Raw genomic sequence first — 25,035 nt, forward strand, 5'->3', positions numbered from 1 at the left:
AGTACAAAATTTAACGAAAGTTAGTATTTTATTTTTTAAAAATAACAAAATTAGTTTTAAAAATTACTTTATTTATTTATGGGATATGAGTTATGCATTATTAAAATAAATATTTGATTAATTGTGGACCCATACTATTACACCTTGTGGAGTGTAATCCATTGTGAGTGAAAGTGTAATAAAAGAGGAGAAAGTGGAATGCTGACGTGGCATGTGAATTACACTCCACAAAGTGGAATAGCATTGTGGATGCTCTTAGTGGAAGCTCTGGTTTAGGTATGTAGGGTACCATAAGGGGTCAGATTGTTTAATGCTGCAAGGCTTGAAGAAGTTTATATGCTCCTATATATAAATTCTACCACCATTTCCCAGCAACTGGTGAGGAGAATCTTCTGACTGCTGAGAGCGTTTCCCAAATAACGAAGGTTTCAGGGTCAAATGCATGATGAAGAGGGAAACCAAGGAAGCAGTCCAGTTCCTCTTTAATGGCGAAGAAAGAGTTCATTTGCAGGTAAGGTGCCGGATAACATGGAAATTTCTACTCAACTACCATCTAAGATTGTTTTAGACGATCATGTGCAACCATGCATGAACTAGCTAGTTCGTCATTGATGTAATAATATCATTAACTTGGGTACATGGATGAATTGTACCCCCAAAAACTACTACTAATTTTTTTTTTGTCGACACAGGGGGTGTTCGGGTCAATCCTTACGGGTCCGACTAATCCCCTGCGGCCCGAACCCGACACCCCAACTCGACCCGACCTGAACGCAATAAGTGCGCGGAGGAACTTAGCGGAGCGGAGACTCAAATTTGGGACCTTAAGGATCACCGATGAGAGGCGCTACTGCTGGACTATTCACGCGGGGCCCAAAAACTACTACTAGAATGTAGAGGATCCCGCGAATTTGCATAGGCTTCAATACGTAGTTGAAAATTACTAGGATAACTAGTGTTAAGCTTGTTATATACAGCAAAAACAAAAGAAAATTCAACTTAGCTAGATTGCTGGATTGGTTATAGCGATATGTCACAAGTTTTCTCAGGTTTTGTCTTCAAGAAATCTTATAAGAAAATAACTATGTTCACATTTTTTCGAAAAGAATCAATAGTGGCTCCCCATTTATGCTATTGATTACTTGAACCGTGATCTATTAATTATGTTGGCATAGTTCATCAAAAAAAAAAAAAAAAACACACATACAAAAGAGGGTACGTTTAATTAAAGGTATGTCATATAAATGCCAAATTGAGGGCCCTTTTGTACGAGTTCTTATAGTCCATCTCTACTCCACGGACTAACATAATGTCAATTCTTATCGAATTGGATAAATTTTGTCAGTCTATCGATTAAAGAAGCCAAAAAAAAAGAGTCTCAGTCTGAAGTATATTTACTTTGATTTACTAGTTCCTTTACAAAATTCCTTATCAAAAATGTTGATACGGTTGTATAGTGTTCCATTATGTACGAGTGAATTTGAGATCAAAAAGTTTAAAAATTTTTTTTTTTATATTAAACCCATGACTGAGGCTTTATAAAATCTAATACTCCTAGTTCTATCCACAAAAATAAATAAATAAAACTTACATGAATTGCTTCCAAAAAAAAAAAAAAACGTCATCACTGAAGAATATTGGGCCTTTAAAACGTGTGATGTCCATGTCATGGACTATATGATTATTAGAATTAGCCCATGTCTTCAAGTAATAGCTTCAGGTGTGTATGTTAAGCCGAAAACTATGGTCCAGTTCTGAAAAATAAATTACTAGCCCGGCCCAAGTAGCTCGCGTGAGCCACGCTCCAATATAAAACAAAACAATCTGGCATGTCAGCCTGGCCGGCTAGCTCCCCGTTGCTATCGGAATAGATTCCCTCGCTGCCAAACCAGTGTCACCAGCGAAGTCCACAGATAAGCAGACCCACGCGCATGTATTCTGCACGTACACATGGTAAGCCTTAAATAGAATTGAAGAGGGATAGGATTGCAAGATATGAAATTGCAATTCATGCTAATAAATCAAAGGCAAAACACCACTATGTTACGAAAAATCTCGTATTTTATTATTCGTTTTGAAACACATTAATTTTATTTAATTAAGAAAATAGAAATTTATGTGCATTTGAAACAAACCAAACTCAAATGAAAGAGAAATTTAGGTTAATCACATGATATTCTAAACAGTTTGATTAATAGATAGTCACTGGACATCCGTCAAAAGGAGATTCATGTGCTAGCTTTTTTTAAAAAAATGTAGTTGATTTGTGAAATACCTAAATGCAAGAAGTGCAATACTTGTGATTTTGTGTATTCACATGACAAATTAAGTGAAGTTTAAGTAACTAATAGGTGTCCAGCTAAAAAAAATCATACTCCAAATACACCAAATGAGGCGCTTGAAAAAAAAAAAAAAACTTAAAGCAACACATAATAAGTCTACAATTTTAGATGAATATTTTTCCTTGATTTTTTTTGGACTTATACAGGACAAATTTTAAACACAATGGTCTCCTTGCTTATTTATTGGTTGACCAAATTGAGGGTTCTAACATGATTTTCCAACACTTTTCTCAAGTTGAGAACTAGAAAAAAAAAGTGTACTTTTTTAATTGCGATTGATCATATAATAACTACTATTAGAATTCCAATGCATAATAAGACAAAAATACTTTACTACTCACACAGAGTAACAAAAATTTTTTAAGTTTGAAAATGGTAACAGATTTTATATAATATGTAAAAAAAAAATGAATACCACTTGCTACACCCAAATACATTGTATGAAAATGAATACATGTTAAATGAAGTATTTAGTATACATCTTGAAAATTTGAAAATGCAATCTTAGTCATGGGATGCTACAAATTTATTCTTCACAAGCCTCACCAAGTGCAAGAGTGGTGCAAAATGGCACCTAAATTTGAACCATGTATTTGGGTATTTGATCAATTAAGGTCAATTACCATAATAAATAAAAAAAAAAAAGAGGCGCGACAAGTGATACGTCCAAGCGCGTGAACAGTGAGGCAAAGAACGCTCCCCAGGGTAGGTGAAACATCAGTACTACTGATAGTTTTCCCAGCTCAGTCACTCGAAAACACACACTACCCAAATAATAATAAAAAAAACCAAAGAAAAACTTTAAGGCTCGACCTATCCACTTCCTCACAGGCCACAGCAATAGCCCACTCCCCCCATTCACTGAAAATCCCGTTACATTCATTTTTGCATCTCTTCGACACAGGAACAGCAGTTGACTTGTCTCTCTTCATCTCTTTCAACAATACCAGCAGGGGTGTTCTGAGGTGAGGTGAAAACCAATCAACCCTTCAGTCTTCCCTTTTCCCTTCAACTTATAACGTTACTTCCTAATACTGATGAAACATCCAAATGTATGATCTTTAGTTTCTTTTTTTTTTTGGGTTTAGTGTGGCCTTTTTCTTTTTTCTTTTTGGGGTTTAGAGAGGCCATCTAATCTTTACTGTACTCAAATCTTTTGTTTGACTGTTGTTGCTTCATTATGTGTAGAGAAAGAAGTGAACTTTGGCTTAGTCTTCTAGCAGATTGATTTTTTTTTTTCTCACCAATTTGGTGAAAGAAATTTTTTTTGATTTAATTTTCATTTCCATCACATGGTGTTGGTTGAGTTCCTGAAAGATGTCTTTTTTGAGTTTTGTGTGCATGAAAGATGTCTCTTTGTGGATTATTTTTCTTGCCGATGTTGTGGTTTTCCGAGTATAAGTGTGTTAATTTTGTTTGGCTTCCTTAGCAGAAATTTGGAAATATTTACAAATGATTTCTGCCGAGCTAAGAGGGGATTTTCAAGAATTCCTCTTTTTCTCTATTGTTGGATGCAAAGAATATTGGTCTCAATCAACAGTTCATTGGCTTTGTATCAAAAGATGATATGTATTTTTGGGTGAAAAATGATAATAAACCTTTTTTGGATTAGCAACCTTGTCAATGGGCTTTGTATGGGGTGAAATAATGGTAGCTCTTGCTGAGACCTAATCATTTTTGTTTGATTTGCCCCTGTTTGCTCTCGTGTCCATTTGTCCATGTTGAACGAATTATAACTCTAGTCTGTTAATTGGCACTGCAAAAATTGGGTGATGTCTTTTTTCTCGGGCAGTATGTGGTTTACTAGGCTGACATTGATGAACATACACTTTTTAGCTGCTTATTATATATTGCTTTGGTTGAAGAGATTTTCTCTGATATTTTTTAGATCACACAAAACAATGGTGAAGGCTGTTGTAGTTCTGGGCTGCAGTGAGGGTGTTAAGGGCACCATCTACTTTACGCAAGAGGGAGACGGTAATCTTAATCGGCTATGTCCAATTATTGTTTCAGGACTTCTGTCTGAATTGTTTCAACTCCTTCCTGCATCATGAATCTTCTGATTAGTTTGTTTTTTGACTTCCCAGGTCCAACTACAGTAACAGGAGAGGTCTCTGGCCTTAAACCTGGACTTCATGGCTTCCATGTCCATGCCCTTGGTGACACAACTAATGGTTGCTTGTCAACAGGTAATTCTATATCCAAATGAAATTGGAAATAGGGGGACCCAGGAGTGACTTAAATCACCAGCGTATTTCCATAAATATTCTCTCAGTTAATCAGGCCTTATGATTTGCAGGACCACATTTTAATCCTGGTGGCAAAGAGCATGGTGCTCCTGAAGATGAGAATCGCCATGCTGGTGATCTTGGGAATATCACAGTTGGGGAAGATGGTACCCTATCTTCCCTTTTGTCATCATCAGGAATATACGTGCATAAATAATCCGTGTTTCTGATGATTGAAATTGCACGTTACCAATTAAAGTATGTACTATGGAGATTCTTTAAACTGGTTCCCATAGTGGGTTGAAGTTTTAGTTGTCATATTAGTCTTTGTATGTTAGACGTGCAATTTGGGCAGTGTGTTTGAAAAATGGTGCTAAAGGTTTATTGATGTTGATTATTCTAAGTTGGACATGGAGTTGTGCAGCCAGGCCATGGGGAGATTTATTATGGATGCAATGGTATTGCCTCAACTTTGGACGTTTGCACTTGGTTTCTTGGTGATAATTTTGGAGTCAATAGCTTTCTTGAAACAGGCTTGTGGAGTAGTTGGTTAATGTGCTCCTTAGTTGCATCAGATTAGTTTTCCCATTTATCAGACTCCTGACTGGATTGCGCAGCAGGAAGATGGCATATTTCAGAAGCTAACCATAGTGCTGCTTTGAATTGCCTATAATAAAATGTGTGTTTCTTTTCTTAAGTTCGTGATTTCTCAATTCATATGTGGATGCTCTGTATGGAGATTTTGGCATTAAGCAAATATAGTGCTACAGTGCTATAAGCATTGCAATGCTAGTTGACTTCTGGAAATTGATCCCCCCCCCCCCCCCCCCCCCCCCCCTAAAAAAAAAGGTTTCTAGGATTCCTCTAAAAGGTTCTCATCTATTTTAAATCTTTGTACTTCCTTAATATCCGAAGCAACTATGAATTCATCTTATGAATAAAGTAACATTCTCTGTAAATGGATACAGAATATCCTAGCTATACTTCTGTCTTTTGGGAGAGTTGGTATGTTCTGTTTCTCATGAGCGGGTGTGCTGGTATTGCCATTATTTTTGCTTGTGATGCCGTTACCTTTTAATTTCACAGCATGCAAACATTACTGCATTTTCTCAATTTTCATTTGGTCAGTTATGTCGAGCACTTTGCTTGCTAAATACAGTGTGTGATGAAGAGTTATACTATACAACACCTGACTATGATGTCTCATTATCTCACAGGAACTGCTTCTTTCAACATTGTTGACAAGCAGGTGAGCAGTCGTTTTTCTACCATCTTTTAATCAATATTCTGCATAACTTGCATGCATCGCTTAACTTTTGGTTTCTATTTCAGATTCCCCTTTCTGGACCACTTTCCGTCATTGGAAGAGCTGTAGTTGTCCATGGTGATCCTGATGATCTCGGAAAGGGTGAATTCCTTGGAACTAATAACTACTTTTCCGTGTTTCACTCATGGAAACCTTTCGAAACTGTACCTAATTTTCTGAAATTCAAAAATTCTTATAATTTGCTAAAATAAATTTTGACTAAAATGTTTCTGAGCTTCACCAGTGTTTATTTAAGCATATAACCTGCTTTAAGCAAAAGATAAATATAACTTGCTCTTCTGTAATTCTTGAGAAAAATTGACACATTTTTATCTTTTTGGAAAATTTTTATCAGCATGTAGCAAGGCATTACATTGTTAAGCAAAGTTTTTCTGTGTGAATTGTTTTCTGATGGAACATACAATTGTGAAGCATATAGAAGGCTATTAGATACATACCTACTCTTCAGCCTCCTCTAAATTCATCTCTCTATGTGTCTATGGTATGTCGGGCCTTCATTGCGGTGATAAGTGGAAACAGCAGGTTGCACTTAAGATTTGTAATTTTCCATTATCCAAGAAATGGATCTTTGCCTGCATATAACTTTTAAAATTGTGAATGTGCTCTTTTTTTTTTTGGTAGCGGTAAAATTGTTCATTTTTGTGATCTTATGGCTGGAATATCTCTGTGTTCTTCTTCAGGAGGACATGAACTCAGCAAGACCACTGGAAATGCTGGGGGAAGAGTTGCTTGTGGTAAGCGTTATGGTCATCTTGGATTTTGTATGTTGTGGTTGAAAGCATATTCTTCTAGTTAATCTATCATTTTCGAACAAGCGGCTTTGTCTTGATAACTGATTAATACTGTTCTTTTGTCAGAGACTGTCAACTCCACTCTTTTTGCTTGACAAAAAAAGGGATTGGCAGTGCTTTTTCACTTCAGTAACCTCGAATTTGATTTTAGGATTTACATAGATTTTATCTGACAACGAGTTTTTGTATCACGGGAGGGATAAGCAAGAATCTACGAGGGAAAAACTTTTTCTTTTTCTTTTTTTTACTGCTGAATCCTGAAATTAAATTTTATTAAGAGACTATACGTCAATAGCAAAAGAATTTTCCAGGAACGGTCAATATAGTGTTTTCCTTGAGATAATGCAGAAACTTTTTCATAGACCACTTGTGTGCTTTCGTAAGCGTAAAGAGTGGATATTAACTAAGTTGTCTATTAGTCATGGTTCCCCAAAGCTGAGATATATACCATTCTCAAAATCATGCAGGTATCATCGGTCTGCAGGGCTGAATGGCCTCCCTTGGTTTTCTGCTGCACTTCCTGCATGAAACAGTCTTTTGTTATAAAAGTCCGGCTACTAGCAGAAATTATATGGAAATAAACAGCTGGTTGAAACGATGACTTCCGTGTTCTAATATGATGTACTTACCTTACTATTTGAGGTACTTAATCTAATGGTCTTGCTAAGAGTTTTGGGTTTTCCATTCCTCCAGGGAGTCTGAATGAATATTCTGCTATCTGGCTTGGGTATTCCTTTACAGTGCTGCATTTTCGGTTTCGCGTAATTTAATTCTTGCGGCTTGCTATTCAAGAGTGCTTTGAATTTCTTGTTTCATTAGTCCATCCACATTGCCCGGTAGATGAATCTTGGGTGCTTGGATTCACAACCTTGAGAATGATATGATTGAAGAGAACTGCCAAACGCTACCTTCTATAAAGCATGGCTTGCAAAATCTGATTTTGACTGGCTCTGCCTGCAGTGTGCCTCGTATACAGTATAAAACACTTCCAACTACAATCAAACTTCTGGAGAAAGAGTACTGACTGACAGTAAAATTCTCTTAAACAACCCTCCACAAAACAGCCCTTCAAATGTTTTGTTGGAGCAAAGAAAAAGAACGGTGTTGATAGCTCGAAAGAGCAAAGGCGAGAAGAGGGTGTATAAAGAACAACAAAAAAGAGAAGAAGATGGTTTAGTTCTACGGGAGTTTACTTATTTATAGCGATTCAATTACATATATCCAATCTATCCAAACCAACTCATTTTTATGAATTCTGTTTTTCGTAAACTCCCTTCCCCTTCTTTATCATTATTCCACCGGATCCAAATAAAATGGATAAACAAATTAGTTAATCTAAATCAAATCGTTGTATATAAATATTATTATTAGATTGATCTAAGTTGATGCAATTTTCCATGTTTTCCGTTTCTATTAAAGGTGTGACGCCTAATTTTTGATGATGACATTGGTAATCATTAGTAAAGCCCTAAACTTTTACCCACATAGAAAGACAGAGAAGTCGTGTTTGGGTATTTTGGGGGGTGTTAGGTAAGGACAAAGACAAGGAAGATGCGTTGCGACGTAGCCAAATTTCCACGCTAGGAACTTAACCATCTTAGGATCCATCTAACGATCAGGATCGTCAATTGGTCTTCTTTCCCACTGGGCTACTCCAACACCGACTCCTCGCGGCAGCGAACCATATCACTGTCATTTCATCCATCCCAAATTCCCACCAACCACCTTTTGCAAAACAAGCCATCGTCTTTACCACCAGCAGCAGCAACAACAACAACAACCCAAGTCCCTCCTCATGCCCGTCCCCACCAGCCCTTCAAAAGTTACGAACTTTCTAATTTCTCAACCCCACAACCCAGTCTAGGCCAAATATAAATTGAATTCACTTCTTCGCTTTCAAGTTTCACACGCCACTTTTCAAATTAGCTGGCACTGCAGGCTGCAGCAGCCCACTAAAGCCTACTTCTCATCTCCTCCTCTTCCTCCTCCTTGTCAGCTGGCACCTGCCACCCTTCTTTCCTTCTTTTCTCTCCCCTGACTTCTTGCCAAGAAATCCAAATAAACAATGGAATTGGTAAAATCCCGCGTCAACAACCCTCCATTTTGTGCTCTATAATTTTTTTTCCCAGTGGTTTGGTATTAAAATATTGCTAAACTAATCTTATTATGACTTGGGTTGTTAATAATTTACAATTAAAAAATAACAAGAAATGAACGAGACCTTCAATTCTCAAAAGGGTCCTGCCCTTTTTTTTTTTTTCCTTTTCTACTGGTTACCAGTTCTTGCAGGTTCCATTTTTGAATCTTTTGTTTTGTGTAAATTGATTCAGGTTACCTCTGAGGTGGGTTTGAAAATGGAGAGTGGAACCAGGAGGAACCCCACGTTAATTTGTGCACCTTTAATGGCGGATACGGTGGATCAGATGCTGAGTTTAATGCAGAAAGCTAAGCTGAGTGGTGCTGATCTTGTGGAAATTAGATTGGATTGGTTGAAGAGTTTTAATCCACGGACTGATATTACAAATCTTATCAAGCATTGTCCTTTGCCAACGCTCTTCACTTACAGGTTCCTTTTGTAATCTATACAAAATTTATTTGCTTAATGTTAAAATTGCAGTTACAGGTTGCTTTTGTATGTTAAGGCTTGTGCTTAAAAGAATGAAATTTTCCCCTTTTTTCGTGCTTTAAAAGAGGTGTTAATGGCATGGAACGGAAAGAAATTGATGAAATGTTAAGACAACTAATGCCACTAAAGACAGCGGGCAGCATAGATCCTTGAAATTGATTTTGATCGGCTGAGAATTGACTATTTTTTGACTAGTGGTTAAAGTTTATAAATCTTTTAAAGTTTTTAATGGGTATCAAGATGGAAAATAACGGTGGCACAGGAGAGGTGCTTTAGAAAGACGAGATTGTTGGATACCAGTGGGAGTTTTTCATCCTGCGGTTGGCTTGGGCTAAGAATAATATCCTATTAACTGAAGCTGGATTTATTTTTGGCTGGCTGAAAGAATAATTAATAATACGGTTGTTTCTTCTTTCATTGAGTCTTAGCTTGCATATGATGTTCAGGCTTTGCAATGTTGAATTCTGCTGAAAAACAGATAAAGTTGGGAAAGAAGAATAAGGATGGGTTTTGAATATTTTTCCAGAACTGGAAGCTCTGAGATATGCCTTTTGGAGTCATGAGAAATCGGAAAAGTTATGGTGAAGCATTTCTGGTCATTACTTCACGTGAAATCTTATGAACTGAGGATGTATGTATTTGGCTTATTAGTGTCAAAATAGTTGCATATTAGTGTCAAAATAGTTGTTCTTGGATTTAAATTTTGTTCGTTAGAAATTCTTTTAGCATTTCGTCATTGAAAAAGATTTCTACTGTCAATTCTAGAAGTTGAATGGTTATCTCAAAATATGGAAATTTTTTTATAGCTTGTGCTATTTCCAAGATGTAGCAATAATTTGTTGCAGATTATATTGCAAAATTTCTTTTGTTAGCTTTAAGTAGCACCCATTGGAAAAGTTTATGACCATTTATGATTTTTCTAGGCCTATTTGGGAAGGTGGCCAGTATGCTGGTGATGAAAAGAGTCGACTGGATGCACTTCGTTTAGCAATGGAGTTGGGAGCTGACCATATTGATGTTGAGCTTAAGGTTGCATTCTATCTCTTCTCTTTGCATTTTTCAGCTGGAAAGTTTCTTCTTTGTATCAGTATCTAATTGAAACTTACATTATTAAGAGCGGGAGTTCTAGGATGGTAGCCTATAAAGAACTTGAGGGACTTGTTTAAACCATTGACCTGTGAACTAGACAAAATTTTCATGGACATATACATGATAAATGTAGATAATTTTCACCATTCATTGATGCTATTGAATGGCATATGGAATATGAGAGGTTATAAATTTGTGGCTTTAATTTTTGTTTTCCTCATTCTTACTTGTATGATGCTAAAGTTTTAAAACGGTCTTGACATTCTGCTCATGTTCATGAAGGCAATTGATGAGTTCAACGATTCAGTGCATGGATATAGGCCTGCAAAGTGCAAAGTCATTGTTTCTTCCCATAACTATCACAACACTCCATCTTCTGAGGACCTTGGCAACCTAGTGGCATGTATACAAGCGAGTGGAGCTGATATCGTAAAAATTGCAACAACCGCTTTAGACATTACGGATGTTTCAAGAGTTTTTCAAATCACTGTGCATTCTCATGTAAGAGGCGTAAGTGGTGTAACCAAGCACTATGAACATTTATTTCATATAATGTCCCCATTCTGCATGAAGTTGATATCATAAGTTATTTATTTTGGCACATAGATGGTCCATTATAGACAGCTTCATTGATAGGAATGAGTTGATATGACATAATCATGTAACATGTTTACATGTCATCTGGGTTCTGGAAATTTCAAATTCACCATGTCACCCTTCTTCTTCCAATTGATATCAAAGTGTTGTGCTGATTCCAGTTTCTTAGCTTTATTTCGCCATCCTTTGCAGTTACTTGGAAAGGACCTAAGTTCCATCTTGAAGTATGGGCTTTGAGTTTCCTTTAACTTTTCTCCCAAACTATGTAATTGAGAACTAATTAGTTTTAAATTTACTGATTTAAAGTTCAAATCTTCTACAATCATCACTTGAATATGCATCCATCATTTAAACTGTGAAATTGATACTTCAGTTTCTTTTCTTTTTCTCTATGAAATGATAGCTGTCATGATGCAAATCTTCTGTTCCTGTGTTATCTACATTTACAGGCTCTTTTCCTGGGCTGGGGGTTTGGTGAGGGCAGGGGGGCAATGTAGCTTGAGTTATCATTTTTTCATTAGCCAAACAAATAAGGTTTTCTTTAAGAATTGATGTATATATAGCTGCCAACTTTATTTTATTATATTGTCTTCTTCTGTCTCTTTTCTTTTTCCTTATTTATATGAGTTCCATATGATGTTTGTGATTACAGTTGAAAATACGCATCTGATTCCTTCTTTTGAGTTTAATGCATTTCTTTACTTTTTGCTGCCTTGTTTGAGTCCAAATACACTATTTTTGTTGGAATGACTTTTGAGGTCTTTGTTGTAGAGAATTTTGAGTTCATTCACAGTAGTGTACTAGGTCAGTAGCATATTTGTGACTACTCTTAAACTTTCAGGTTCCCATCATAGCAATGGTCATGGGAGAAAGAGGTCTAATGTCTCGCGTACTTTGCCCCAAATTTGGTGGATATTTGACATTTGGTACTCTTGATTCGGGCAAAGTATCAGCTCCGGGGCAACCAACCATTGAGGACTTGCTGAACTTGTACAGCTTCAGACAGCTGGGGCCTGACACAAAAATATATGGGATTATTGGAAAACCTGTTAGCCACAGCAAATCTCCTAAGTTATACAATGAAGCTTTCAAATCTGTTGGTTTTAATGGAGTATATATACATTTGTTGGTGGATGATGTTGGAAAGTTTTTCGAGACCTATTCCTCTACAGACTTTGCTGGCTTCAGGTTAACTCTTAAACTACAGTATCGTGATCATTGAGATCTCCAGATCACCTGTTCCTGCCTCAACAGATTATTTTTTGGATGCTTATTGGTCTTATAATGCTCCTAGATTTTTGTTTATTATCCTTGATCTATTTTTGGTTCTATTATGTACAAGATGAATAGCTGCAAAGTTGAAATGATCCAATGCAACTTAATTTTGTGCAGCTGCACTATTCCTCATAAAGAGGATGCTCTTAAGTGCTGCGATGAAGTAGATCCTGTTGCAAAGGTACTAAACTATACCATCATTTCATGATTGCTTTTCGGTGAAGATGGTTTAATTTTGTCTTGTCAATGCAATTTTGTCCTTCTTTTCTATTTCCCCTCGAATGTTCTCCAGTCAATAGGGGCTGTAAATTGCCTTGTGAGGAGACCTACAGATGGGAAATTATTTGGCTGCAATACAGACCATGTTGGTGCAATTACTGCCATAGAGGATGGATTACGAGGTTTTATCTATGATTTACTAGCTGTAAAAAATTCCATGCTAGTAAGTGTGAACTAAATAATCCTATTGTTTCACTTGCAGGTTCACGACACTTCAGCGAGTCACCCTTGGCTGGTAAGCTATTTGTAGTCATTGGTGCTGGCGGTGCTGGCAAGGCTCTTGCTTATGGCGCAAAGGAAAAGGGGGCAAGGGTTGTCATTGCTAATCGAACATATGGTCAGTCATATTATGCACGGGGCAAAGACTAATAAAAGTCATTTATGAGGCCAAATTTACGTTACATTTTGACTTTTTTTTTTTATGCTGCATTATCAAACAAACAGTTCAATGCTAGCTGAGTTTTCCAGTTCTAAGAAAGTCCAAGTATTCATATTCCTGCTTATATATATGTATATAGATAGATTGGTCGTCATGGCTCTTTATGTTTTTGGTTTTTGAATGTTCTTTCTTGTTTTTCGTAGAAAGAGCTAGAGAAATTGCTGATACAGTTGGAGGGCAGGCTTTGTCTCTCTCTGACTTGGATACTTTCCATCCAGAGAATGGCATGATTCTTGCAAACACTACCTCCATTGGTATGCAGCCAAAGGTTAATGAGACACCGATTTCTAAGGTTTGCCTTCTTCACACCTTTCTCCACAAAACAGTTTGTTCACTTCTGTTTGTGCTGCTCGTGTTAATGATAAAGCGAAGAAGCTAAATTAAGAAATTCCTTTTCTTTACAAGAGAAATAACATTGCATATCTAGGATTATGTGATGACTTAATAGTTAAATATGCAAATGGTTAAGAAACGGATATATTGTCATCATTTACCAGTTCTGGAAGTTCCTTGTTATAGACAAACATCTTCAACTATTTGTTGGAACTTACCAACAATTTTCGCTTGTGAAGTTGAACAGTCTTAAACTCGAAGAACATAAAGAAATGTTAAATTTACTCGTGAATGTCATATGCACAAATATATAATTTAACATACCATGGTTTGTTGTATCAATTAACCTGTCCTACTATTTAAAATCCGCAATGCCTTGGAGTAATGCCTTTTCATTTTGCAGGAAGCTCTCAAACATTATGCCCTGGTTTTTGATGCTGTTTACACCCCAAAAATTACAAGACTACTAGGGGAGGCACTAGAGGCTGGAGCAAAAATTGTAACAGGAATCGAAATGTTCATTGGGCAGGCATATGAACAGTACGAAAGATTTACTGGGTTGCCAGGTATGACAGGTTTAATACGTTTCTGTTTGTTGTTTGATGTTCCTGGTTATCGGATTCTTTGGCACACAGCTTCTCTGGCTATTTTCCTGTGCTCTGATGAAAGTTCTTCTGTATCAATGCAGCACCAAAGGAACTTTTTAGGAAAATCGTGGCATGATATGGAGTTTATATATCCAGCTTATCTACATCTCCGTTAAAAGTTGGGATTACCAATTTATGCATTGTGTGTTAGATGGATCAGTAAATTTTTCCATTGGTTGCTGTTTTCTGGGCAGTTCATGTCATTAATCATGAAGTTTGGACAATCAACCCTTCAAGTTTAGAGGATACTATGCAATTAGAAACCATTCACGAGAGTTAGGCCTATGTTAGAATTTGTCCGGATTTTCACTTGTATTCTTTCTATTTCGTGCTATATTAGCCTTGTAACCATTAGTATTTGTAACATATTTGAACAAAATGTACTTGGTACTTTTTACTCCTTTTATGAACCAAAATTTTTCAGCTGCTTAAAAAGGATCAAGTGAGCAGCTGTTGTTTGCAATCATACCCTTTTCTTTTATGTTTTTACTTCCTCACACTTACTTTTAGGCGCCTTTAAATTCTTAATTTTTTTAAAAAACTTTTTCTTCAGCAAACGACATGGATAATTCCTCAAAACGACTTGTTTCGTTTGAGTTCAGAAGTGGACTTCTGTCGAAAACGAAAACGAAAACGAAAACGAAATGATGATAATGCAAAACGACGTCTATACTATGCATCGCGACGTCGCTCTGTTCTGGTTCAGTGTCAAAACTCAAAAGTCCTCGTTGGAAAATGGGATTCGTCCCCTGAGGTTTACCTTAATTTCAGGAACCCCCTCTGGTATGAAAAATTGGAGTACAACAAAAGAGGAATTACATATTGACCCCATGCAAAGCTTCAGGAAGCAGCACAATAAAGACTGGAGTTTTTCTTCTTCCCCACTATAGTTTGATCACCTTAGGTCTCAGGTTTACCTCCATTCTCTTCCATCAGGTCTCTACCTTTATGGTTTTAGGCTTTCTTCAGATTAATGGGCTTCTTTAAGTTTGTGGTTATTAGTTCATGTACCGACATTTGGCTCATGTCACCTCGAAGCTCACGGCTTTGGCGAGGTCAGGTCGCATTGTTTGCGCTCGCAAGATGTTCGACGAAATGCGTCAGAGAGATACCATTGCGTGGAATGCAATGCTTAGTGGGTATTCTCGACTGGGTTTTCACCAAGAAACGCTTTTGTTATTCTCCCAGATGAGAACTAGTAACTCCAAGCTCGATCACTGCACTTTCACCTCTGCATTGAGCGCAAGTGCTGGCCTAGGAAATCTTCCATCTGGGCAAAAGCTTCACGCTTTGATTGTTGTTTTTGGATACACTCTATTTTTGCCCGTGAATAATGCTCTCATTGATATGTATGGTAAGTGCATGAGCAGTCCTGATGCTAATAGAGTTTTTGAAGATATGGGTTCCAAGAATGAAGTATCATGGTGTTCATTATTGTTTGCCTATGTAAATACTGGCGATTTTGATTTTGCAAGTAGTATTTTCTCTGCTATGCCAAATAGGGTGGTTGTTGCTTGGAATACCATGATTGCTGGTTACGCCAAAAGTGGTGAAGTGGAATTATGTTTTGATTTGTTCAAGAAGATGTTAGACGATTCTTCTTTGCCGGATCAGTGGACATTGAGCGCAGTCATGAATGCTTGTGCTGGAGTGAGTAAAAGTTGTTATGGTTGTATGGTACATAGTTTTATCATTAAAAGTGGTTGGAGTTCTGCAGTGGAGGTGAGCAATTCAATAATTAGTGCCTATGTGAGGTTTGGCTTTCACAATGAGATTTCAAAGATGATCGACTGTCTTGGGGTTTTAAATCAGGTGTCTTGGAATGCAATTATTGATGCTTATATGAAGGCAGGTAATTGTCAGGAAGCATTACATGTTTTTCAGCAGGCACGCGAGAAGAATGTCGTTTCTTGGACAACAATGATTGCTGGATTTGCCCGAAATGCCAATGGGGAACATGCTTTTAGCATATTCGTTGACATGTTAAGAAGCGGTCTCAAGCCAGATGATTTTACATTTGGAGCTGTTTTGCATGCTTGCTCAAGCTTAGCCATTCTTGGACAGGGTAAAACAATCCATGGTTGTGTCGTTCAATCAGGACTCTCTAGATATGGTTATGTTGGCAATAGCTTGCTGAATATGTATGCTAAATGTGGGGATATAGTTGATTCATTCAAAGTATTTAACGAAATTCTTGAGAGAGATTTGACAACCTGGAATACAATGCTGTTTGCATATGGACTCTATGGATTGTCTACGCAAGCATTGCAGCTCTTTGAGTCAATGGTAGCTTCTGGATTTGAACCAGATAAAGTAACCTTCATAGGTCTATTGATGACATGTAGCCATTCAGGGCTCATAGAAACAGGCCGTTTTGTTTTTGAATCAATGACTGCTCTTCACGGTATCTCCCCTGACATTGATCATGTGGCTTGCATGGTCGATATGTTGGGGAGGGCAGGCCATTTAAGAGAAGCAAGAGAGTTGGCTGACCAATACTTTGGTGTGCAGAGTGAGAAGATCAGCTCATGTGATGTTCTATTTGGAGCATGTTCTGGTCAAGACGATATTGAAATGGGAGCGGAATTGGGGGAGCAGCTGCAGATTCTCGAGCCACAAAATGAGATGGGCTATGTGCTGCTGTCTAAGATGTATTGTGCAAGTGGGCAGTGGAAAGAAGCTGAGATAATCAGGAGACGAATGGCTCGTCAACAGGTGAAAAAGTTACCAGGTTTTAGTTGGATAGAGGTGAAAAATGAGATGGCATCATTCGTGGCTGGAACAAGATCAAATGCATGCGTGAGAGAGCTGAGTTATATGCTGTCGATTCTTGGATCTGAAATGAGATACCCAATAACTGTCGCCCAGTGGGACTAAAACGCTCGGAAGTGTCTCTCTTACTAAGCACAGAAAGACCATGCAATACATCGAAGTTTGATGAAATAAATTCAGAACTGCGCTCGAAACTGTGAGACCAGCAGACAAAAGGAACATTTTTTTTTTTTGGTCTGAAAATCAGACGAGTCTGCCAAACCAAAAGTCAGCGTATCCAACAAGTTTCCAATTATTCTGGTCAAGCCCTGCCTTTCTAAAGCGAAAATGAAGGATAGCAACAGCAACACAAAGATGAAGAGATCAGAAAACCCTGGTTGAGCTCAAATTTCCTTTTTGCATTTCTTCGTCTTATGAAATTTTTGGGAGAGCTTGCTATGGGAAAACGTACGGGGTTCAACCCAGTTGACATCTTTTTGACGACGTTCATGACATATATTATTAACGTCTGGTCAAGAATGAAACTGGAAAACGAATAAAGGACTGCCTCCACATTTCAGCATGATTACAATTGGCTAGCTGAGCCATCACCAGATCATTATGATGCTGGTGGTGAGTCAAACACTTGTTTATTTTGGTAAACTACAGGTCAAATTCATTCACGTTCTTGTTAATGGATATATGCATTATCTGGTACGCTCTTGAATTCCAAAATGAATTACAGAAGGGTTTGCTCGATTCAAAGTTTTAGATCAGTTGAGCCAAGAAGATTTGGGCTTTTATTTGATTCAGGCTCGACTTGAACCGAAGCTATATTGCATTCAACGAGAGATGCCCCACTTCAAATCCGTTGATAGAGAAGATTACATTTAAAAATAAAGGACAAAAAAATTCATTTAGTGAAATGTGAGTGACATTTCAAACAAATTTTTTTTTTTTGATTAAATTCAAGAGGAGATTTCAAACTTTACAAAGGGAAAAGGGAACAGGGAAGGTTTGAATAAATCTATAAAGTATGATAAATGAATTTGAGTCTTATATTAATATTTATATATTATAATCTTGTCAAGTTCAATGTTTAATATTTGCAAGCACTTTATTTATAAAATTTTATATGCAGTAAACTAATGAAAGTATCACTTTATTGATACGTCAATTTAGGATGCGTTTGATAAAACTGAAGTTTGAAATCCGAAATTTAAAGTCTAAATCTATTAAATTATTGAATTGTCAAGTATTAAATCTAATACATTTAACTGCATATCACATTCAATGATAAGTGAATAACTTATTACTTAATTTTGGGAGCAAGTTTTATCTTGAAAATTCAGTACTATTTAATTAATTTAGATATTCAATTTTTAGTTATCAAATGTCTGAATATGTTAAAATTTAAATCCATTAAAAAAAAATATTGAACTGAATTATCAAACCGAACCTTAATTACTTACCTATCGATTGGACTAGCAACTTGTCCACCCCTGACTCATTTTCCATGTTTGTCAATAGGTTGGGTTCAGTCACTATAGAAATAAATTTCTATAAAAATTTTACATTATCAATTTTTTGAAACTTTGCACATATCTCGCATGAGTTAACATTTAGTCTTTTTTTAAAAAAAATTTTTAACAAGAAAATGATGAGATTTAAAAAGCACGGAGAGAGAAAGGTATTTGAATTTAGGACCTCTACATCGTGACATTAGGTTAACATCTAATTATATTTTTAACATTATAGATATATTTTGTAGATGCAAGTACGAGTAAACTTATTAGAGTAACGCTCAAATTAACATCTAGTTATGTTATAGATATATTTTATAGATATAAGTACTGAGTAAACTTATCATAGCATTCTCATCCAGAGTATATTTACAATACTAGTTTCGTCCAATTGACAGTCCTAATATTTTCGCATGTCATTAAGTTTTAGGTTAGGGGTAAATTTGGAAAACAAGTGAAATACTTTGCCCCTGAAGTTTAACAAAATTACAGAGACTCACCACAAATACATGTCTCAGGACTCCGAAAGTAATTAATCCAAACTCAAAGACTACTTTCCTCTCCCTCCAACCCTCTCCTGCCTCACATACCCAAGCCTCCTCCTCCATGCGCACATAATTATTGCCTCCCAGTTTTTCCCTTTCCAATTTCCATCAGTCCCTGTACTTGCATACTTGTCAAAAAAGTCAACCTTGGCTTCACCAAGTAAGCTTTCTCACTTATTTATTTTTCCTCATTTTCTTCTTGAATTTCACTGTGCTTGTCATGCAAAATTTTTTTCTTAATCATTCAAATTATGGGTCTCTTCAGTTTGATTTAGTGAATTTGAACTTATCCCGTTTAGGGCTTTTTGAATTGCTCAAAAAGAGCCTTTTTGTTGGGGCAAAAATCAAAAGCGACAATTTTTTGTTGAAATTTGAGTGAGCCCCTTAGAACCCAGTTGTCTGTTAGTATTAAATTTGGAAAGTTTTGATCTTTCTCAAGTCTTTGATGAACCTTTATTGGCTATCGCTTCTATTCAAGTCATCTTGCAGGTTGTTTGGATCACATTGTTCTGGGAAATCAGTGTGCATGGTCTGAATGGGGCTCTGATGCTTAAGGTGTGGACCTAAGATGAACTGAACATGCAATTAATTCTTTGATTTGTGCATCCCTTTTCGCTTTATTGGGTAGTTTTGGTTCTTGTATGTGCGTCACAAGTAATAATTTTGTATGGTGGGAAGTGGATTGTTTAGCTTATGGTTGATGTTTTACTCTGTTTATATTACAAGTTACATAATTTAGAGAAATATGTATGAGATTATAAACTTGTGTTATGAACTGATTCAGTGGCTCGACGAACTTCCTTTTTTTTGGTGGTTAATCATGATAAATTTTACTTGTCTGTGGCTTGCCCTGTTCTGTGCCTTATGGACTCTCTGATTTGGGTCACTCATTGACATGGCTGCTTTAATGGTTCTTAGCTTTGCTATTCGAGGTTTTTGTCAACTGCAATGTGTCTCTCTTATGCATTCTTGTTGTTTATTGACTTAATCCTGTATCTAGGAAAGTTAGGATTTGCCACCTTTTATGAAGAAGGTATATCCTGTTGCATGTAGATTCTTTGATATCTTGTGTGTTTGTTGCACTTCATTGCACGAGTATTAATTCTGTGGGTCAACTTATAGCTAGTTCTACAGGTTGTATGAAGTTGCACATACTTTCAGGTTGACAAATCTGATTTGGATTTGGATCCAGTGCTCTTTGGACACATGTCCGTTGCTCCATTAATGTCTTCTACTTTTTGGCAAAAACAGTCAAGGAGTACTTGATCAGGTCTCAAGTGGAAGATAAATGATACGATTTCTCTACCATGTGATGGCAGCAAGCATCGTTTATTGCCATGAATTTATTTGAGAGAGGAAGTAACAGAAACTGTCTTATACGCAAGCATCAGATTCTTGGAAAGTCTCTTCAGCTGCGTAGTGTTTTTTTTTTATTGTCATTTTCTTTTGTATTTATAGGAAAACCACTTGCCTTGTTTTGGAAGTACTAGAATTCCTGAATTCTTAAAGTAATATACCAATTCCTTTGCACCCGTTTTTGTTATAAAGTAGTGAGATTAACAGCCTAGTAGCCATTTTAAGATTGTTAAACTGTTTTACAGCTGTTTGTAGCAAAATTCCATTGTTCTTGAAGTGATGCAATGGTCATCAGCCAGCAAGTTTAGAGATGATGACTACATAAGAGGGATGCTGAGGGGGTGGGAAGTAACTAGGGAGAAGAATGGAGATCTATGATGTGAGATAGATTGTTGATGCTTATCTGATTTCTGTTATCAGTGTTATGTGCTATTGTGTTGTTAAAATCTTGAGTGTTGTCTCTTTTGTTTTACTTTTTGACTTATTTCATCTCTTTGCAGTGCTGCAGTGTGTCTTTTTGTTGATACTTAGCCTGTGCACTGATGTGTTGGTGGTTTATGTCATTTTTCTTTAATAATCTGATATATGTTTCTTTTGGATAATATGACCCGCAGTTTCCATTTGGCTAAAACATTTGGTTGAAATATCCTTATTCGTTGAAATTTTAAGCTGCTTTCTGGTAGTTGTAGGAGTTCATTAACAGTGAGGTTCTTACCTTAAAAGAATAATTGTTGAATAATGAATCATTAAACGATTCAAATTATGAGCTAATTCATTGTGATTATTTATGAGTTCAATTGATTCGCACTAAATTTTGTTTCCTTTTAAATTTTTTGCAGAACTAATGAATACATAGCAACTGAGCAAATGAAATATCAATCCACAGAATAAGCTAGTAAACTTTCTGTTGCACTACTACATGTTAAATTTCTGGATAATTTCATCAATAGATGTATATGATATGTGGAATTGTGGCACATAATTCTTTTGATAATCTGTAGTGAGGTCAAGGATGGGTGCGCCTGTTTTTGTGGAGGCAAAAACCTTGTATTCTATATTTCCTATTGTTGTAGATATGCTTTTCATGGATGGAGCATTACTGTCTTCACCAACTTCTTTTTCAGTTATATTCAAATAGAAGCAAGAGCGTTTCTGTTGCATTTTCTTATTCTTTTGGCAATATAATGTTCTTCTATTGTTTCTACTTGATTTGTTAATCGTGACTACTATTAGCATACTCAGTGATGGAAATGTTTTGTGTCTTGTTGTTTTCCGTGAACATTACAAACCTTCTCAAGCACCTCTAAGATGGTTCTTTTGTCTTTTATGTCAGGCATTAGGTGTAAAGCTAGCTGCTCTGGCGTATTAACCTTGGTACATTTCAAACTAGTCCTTTTGGATCCTGATGGAGTGCAATAAAGAAGAAGCCATCAGGGCCATGGAGGTAGCAGAGAAGAAGATGCAGAAGAAGGATTTTGTGAGTGCACGGAAGATGGCTGGCAGGGCCCAGCATCTCTATCCTGATCTCATGAATATTTCTCAGATGATCTTGGTTTGTGATGTGCATTGTGCTGCTGAGAGTAAGGTTAATGGAGGTGAGAGTGATTGGTATGGTATCCTCCAAATTGAGCCAACAGCTGATGAGGTGGCAATCAAGAAACAATATCGCAAGTTTGCTCTTTCACTTCATCCTGACAAAAACAAGTTCGCAGGTGCATCAGACGCTTTTAAACTGGTTGGTGAAGCTCAGAAGGTGCTTTTGGATCCTGAAAAGCGGTTTTTGTACGACAATAAATGTAAAGCTCTGGGAAAATATCAAGCATCAAAGTTGGCTACACATCAAGGAAGTAGGCAGACAAATGTCAGAGGACATCCTTGGTTTCAGAACAAATTTATGAACAGTTCTACTTCTCAGTTTGTGAACCAGCAGCACCGGCAACAACAGCAACAGCAGACTCAATTGGATACTTTCTGGACCATCTGTCCTTTTTGTTCTGTTAAATACCAATACTATAAGGAGGTACTCAATAAAACTTTAAGTTGTCAAAACTGCAAGAAGGCCTTCACTGGTTATGAGATGAACCCTCCTAGTGGGATTCCTGGAAGTAATTCAAGTCAGCCTACATTTCCTCAACAGTCAGGTGCTTTTAGCAAGGGGAACTCTACTACTGTCCCACAAAGAACAAAAAATTCTTCTCCTAAAAAGGCAATGCAGGGAAGTCTCAACATTAAAAACGTAAATAGGGATTCATTCGCAGAGAAAAGATTCACTGCTACCGTTGGTGAAGAGTCTAAACTGAACAAAAACCACATGAAGATTGACAATATGAAGGGCTCAAAAGTGACTACGAAGAAAAGGAACAAATCAGCAGAATCTACTGAAAGTTGCAGCTCTGAGAGTAGCATGGAATCTGGAGCGGATGTGAATATCGAAGAAGACGGTGGTTGTCTGCCTGGTCAAAATTCTGGATATCATGGTGATCAGAACCCCCGGAGATCTACTCGTAGTAAGCAACGAGTCTCTTATGATGAAAATTTGAGTGGGGATGATGAGGCAAACCCGTCTAAAAAGTCCAAATGCGGTGGATCTTTCAATGTTGGTCGCAAAGAGGTTGAAGATAATAGTATTACCAAAGAAGCTGCCTTTTCTGCTGACATTCTAGAGGACAAAAAGGAGGTGAAAGATAAGGAAGTTTCTCCTTCTGATGAGGTTCTACAAAATGGAGAAAATGACATGGAGAATAGTTCTGATCCACAGTTGTATGAAATTCCTGATCCAGAATTTTATGATTTTGACAAAGATAGAAAAAAAGAATGTTTTGCTGTTGGACAGATGTGGGCTGTTTATGACACTCTGGATGCCATGCCTAGATTCTATGCTCTGGTTCAAAATGTCCAATCTCCTGGGTTTAAGCTGCAAATAACATGGCTAGAGCCAGTCCCTGACAGTGAGGATAAAATCAAGTGGGTTAATGAAGGCTTGCCAGTTTCTTGTGGTAAGTTCAATTATGGAAACCGTGAAAATAGTGCAGATGATTCAATGTTCTCACATCAGGTCGAGTGGAAAAAGGGCAGCCAAATGGACACTTTTGAGATATATCCCAGAAGAGGTGAAACATGGGCCTTGTTTAAGAACTGGGATGTAAACTGGCATAGTGATCCACATGGGAAGAAAGGATTTGAGTATGAGTTTGTTGAAGTTTTGTCTGATTATGCAGACAATAGTGGGGTATGTGTAGCGTATTTGGGTAAGTTGAAAGGGTTTGCATTTCTTTTTTGTCGTATATCAAGGAATGGAATCAGTTCATTCCTAATTCCACCAAAGGATATTTTCAGATTTTCCCATAAGATTCCTTCTTTCCGGATGTCCGGGAAGAAAGGAAAATGTGTTCCCCAAGGATCCTTTGAACTTGACCCTGCTTCTTTGCCTGCTAGCCTTGACGGAATTGATGTTTCTCAATATTTTGATACAGATGGGAGACAAATGCATCGTAACGGTTCTTGTTCTGGATCTCAGGAGGATATTCTGGAGCCAAAGGAGAGATCCAGTGAACATGTTTCTTCCTCACAATTCGTTGGATTGAAGGTGGAGCCCAAAGGAAATGCTGCTTGGGCAGGTGTGGTGGATCTTATAGAAGAGTCCGAGGAAAATGAAGCTTCAGCAGATAAAGTAGAACTGAAGGCAAAGGCTGTTGGGAATTCAGTTTTAGGGCAAGCAGAAAAAGAGGATTTTCAGAACTATTCCAATGGCTTTGACAGTAGTGCAAAGGAAATTGAAGACTCGCCTACTTCAGCATCAGAAGCTTATGAAATTCCTGAACCAGAATTTTACAATTTTGATGCTGAAAAGGCTGAGGAAAAGTTCCAAGTTGGTCAGATATGGGCCTTGTATGGTGATGAAGACGCCTTACCCAAGTACTATGGTAGGATTAAGAAGATAGATTTGCCTCCCAGGTTTGCATTGCACTTGACATGGCTTGTTCCCTGTTCTCTATCAAAAGATGTAATTCAGTGGACCGATAAAAAGATGCCGATTTGTTGTGGGAACTTCAAGCTTGGAAAGGGAAAACCACAAATGTTCACGAGCACTGGACCCTTCTCTCATCAGTTAAGAGTGGTATCTAAGGTCGAGAAGAATGTCTATGCCGTATACCCAGAAAAAGGTGATATTTGGGCCTTATATAAACATTGGAGATCTGAAATGACTTGTTCAGACTTGGACAATTGTCAATATGATGTTGTGGAAGTCGTGGAACGAAACGAGGAGGTGATAACCGTGTTGGCTCTAGAGTTGGTCACTGGTTTTAAGTCCGTCTTCAAGCCTCAAATAGCAGGACAGTCAACAGTGACTAGGCAGATACCTTGGGCGGAGCTGCTCAGATTCTCCCACCAAATTCCTTCTGTCCGCCTGACCGAAGAGAGAGATGGCAGCCTGAGAGGTTTCTGGGAGCTTGATCCTGCTGCACTTCCAGTATACTTTTTTTGCCCAAGCTGATGGTCATCTCTCTCTCTTCCTTCAGATTTTTGTCATGTATTTAAGTAGTGCCTCCCAGACCAAGGGCTTTCTTGTACGGAAGCCCTGGTTGTAACCGTAACTTGGGCCAAAAAAAAAAAAAAAAAATTTAACAGTGGGGTATTTCAGCATGCTATGGGAATTTAGGCTTAAAATTTTTTGGAATTGGCCGATCTTTTGGGTTTAATCCTCGGAACTGTCTTAAAACTAGTTTTATCGGAATCACAATGCATGTATGTTCTTTTATCTCCTTTGGGCTTCTTTAGGATTGGGGTGCCATTGCATTATAGCATTTATTTATTTATTTATTTATTTTTGATAGTAAAAAAAGCTGGAATTCTTCCATTAAACTGAAGATTCACTACATATCCAAG

General features: G+C 37.3%; 4 protein-coding genes across 9 annotated transcripts; all 4 read left to right on the plus strand.

The window, feature by feature from the left end:
- The first annotated feature begins 3,167 nt into the window (after positions 1-3,167).
- Positions 3,168-7,372, plus strand: LOC140037503 (superoxide dismutase [Cu-Zn]). Of its 2 annotated transcripts, none has more exons than XM_072081735.1 (8): positions 3,168-3,307; positions 4,231-4,319; positions 4,430-4,531; positions 4,642-4,737; positions 5,788-5,819; positions 5,903-5,978; positions 6,578-6,631; positions 7,156-7,372. In XM_072081735.1, exons 2-8 carry the CDS (start codon positions 4,244-4,246, stop codon positions 7,176-7,178), a joined length of 459 nt encoding a protein of 152 aa, XP_071937836.1. In that variant the 5' UTR covers positions 3,168-3,307; positions 4,231-4,243; the 3' UTR covers positions 7,179-7,372. The 2 variants fall into 2 exon arrangements, with proteins under 2 accessions (XP_071937836.1, XP_071937835.1); XM_072081734.1 differs by having other exon boundaries at positions 3,173-3,312.
- Positions 7,373-8,597: 1,225 nt separating this feature from the next.
- On the plus strand, positions 8,598-14,439 carry LOC140003706 (bifunctional 3-dehydroquinate dehydratase/shikimate dehydrogenase, chloroplastic-like). Of its 2 annotated transcripts, none has more exons than XM_072081738.1 (11): positions 8,598-8,762; positions 9,019-9,254; positions 10,238-10,343; positions 10,686-10,904; positions 11,842-12,188; positions 12,393-12,456; positions 12,568-12,676; positions 12,757-12,891; positions 13,137-13,285; positions 13,730-13,892; positions 14,015-14,439. In XM_072081738.1, exons 1-11 carry the CDS (start codon positions 8,754-8,756, stop codon positions 14,047-14,049), a joined length of 1,572 nt encoding a protein of 523 aa, XP_071937839.1. In that variant the 5' UTR covers positions 8,598-8,753; the 3' UTR covers positions 14,050-14,439. The 2 variants fall into 2 exon arrangements, with proteins under 2 accessions (XP_071937839.1, XP_071937838.1); XM_072081737.1 differs by having other exon boundaries at positions 8,609-8,762; positions 10,686-10,913.
- Positions 14,440-14,834: 395 nt separating this feature from the next.
- On the plus strand, positions 14,835-17,012 carry LOC140037504 (pentatricopeptide repeat-containing protein At2g36980, mitochondrial-like). Its single transcript, XM_072081736.1, has one exon. It carries the CDS (start codon positions 14,979-14,981, stop codon positions 16,848-16,850), a length of 1,872 nt encoding a protein of 623 aa, XP_071937837.1. The 5' UTR covers positions 14,835-14,978; the 3' UTR covers positions 16,851-17,012.
- A 1,776-nt stretch (positions 17,013-18,788) lies between these two features.
- Positions 18,789-24,907, plus strand: LOC140037505 (uncharacterized). Of its 4 annotated transcripts, none has more exons than XM_072081739.1 (3): positions 18,789-18,952; positions 19,271-19,347; positions 21,482-24,907. In XM_072081739.1, exon 3 carries the CDS (start codon positions 21,554-21,556, stop codon positions 24,641-24,643), a length of 3,090 nt encoding a protein of 1,029 aa, XP_071937840.1. In that variant the 5' UTR covers positions 18,789-18,952; positions 19,271-19,347; positions 21,482-21,553; the 3' UTR covers positions 24,644-24,907. The 4 variants fall into 4 exon arrangements, with proteins under 4 accessions (XP_071937840.1, XP_071937842.1, XP_071937843.1 ...); XM_072081741.1 differs by having other exon boundaries at positions 19,282-19,347; XM_072081742.1 differs by lacking the exon at positions 19,271-19,347.
- Positions 24,908-25,035: the final 128 nt, after the last annotated feature.

The sequence above is a fragment of the Coffea arabica genome, chromosome 3c, assembly GCF_036785885.1.
Source record: "Coffea arabica cultivar ET-39 chromosome 3c, Coffea Arabica ET-39 HiFi, whole genome shotgun sequence".
In the NCBI taxonomy this organism is placed as follows: Eukaryota; Viridiplantae; Streptophyta; class Magnoliopsida; order Gentianales; family Rubiaceae; genus Coffea; species Coffea arabica.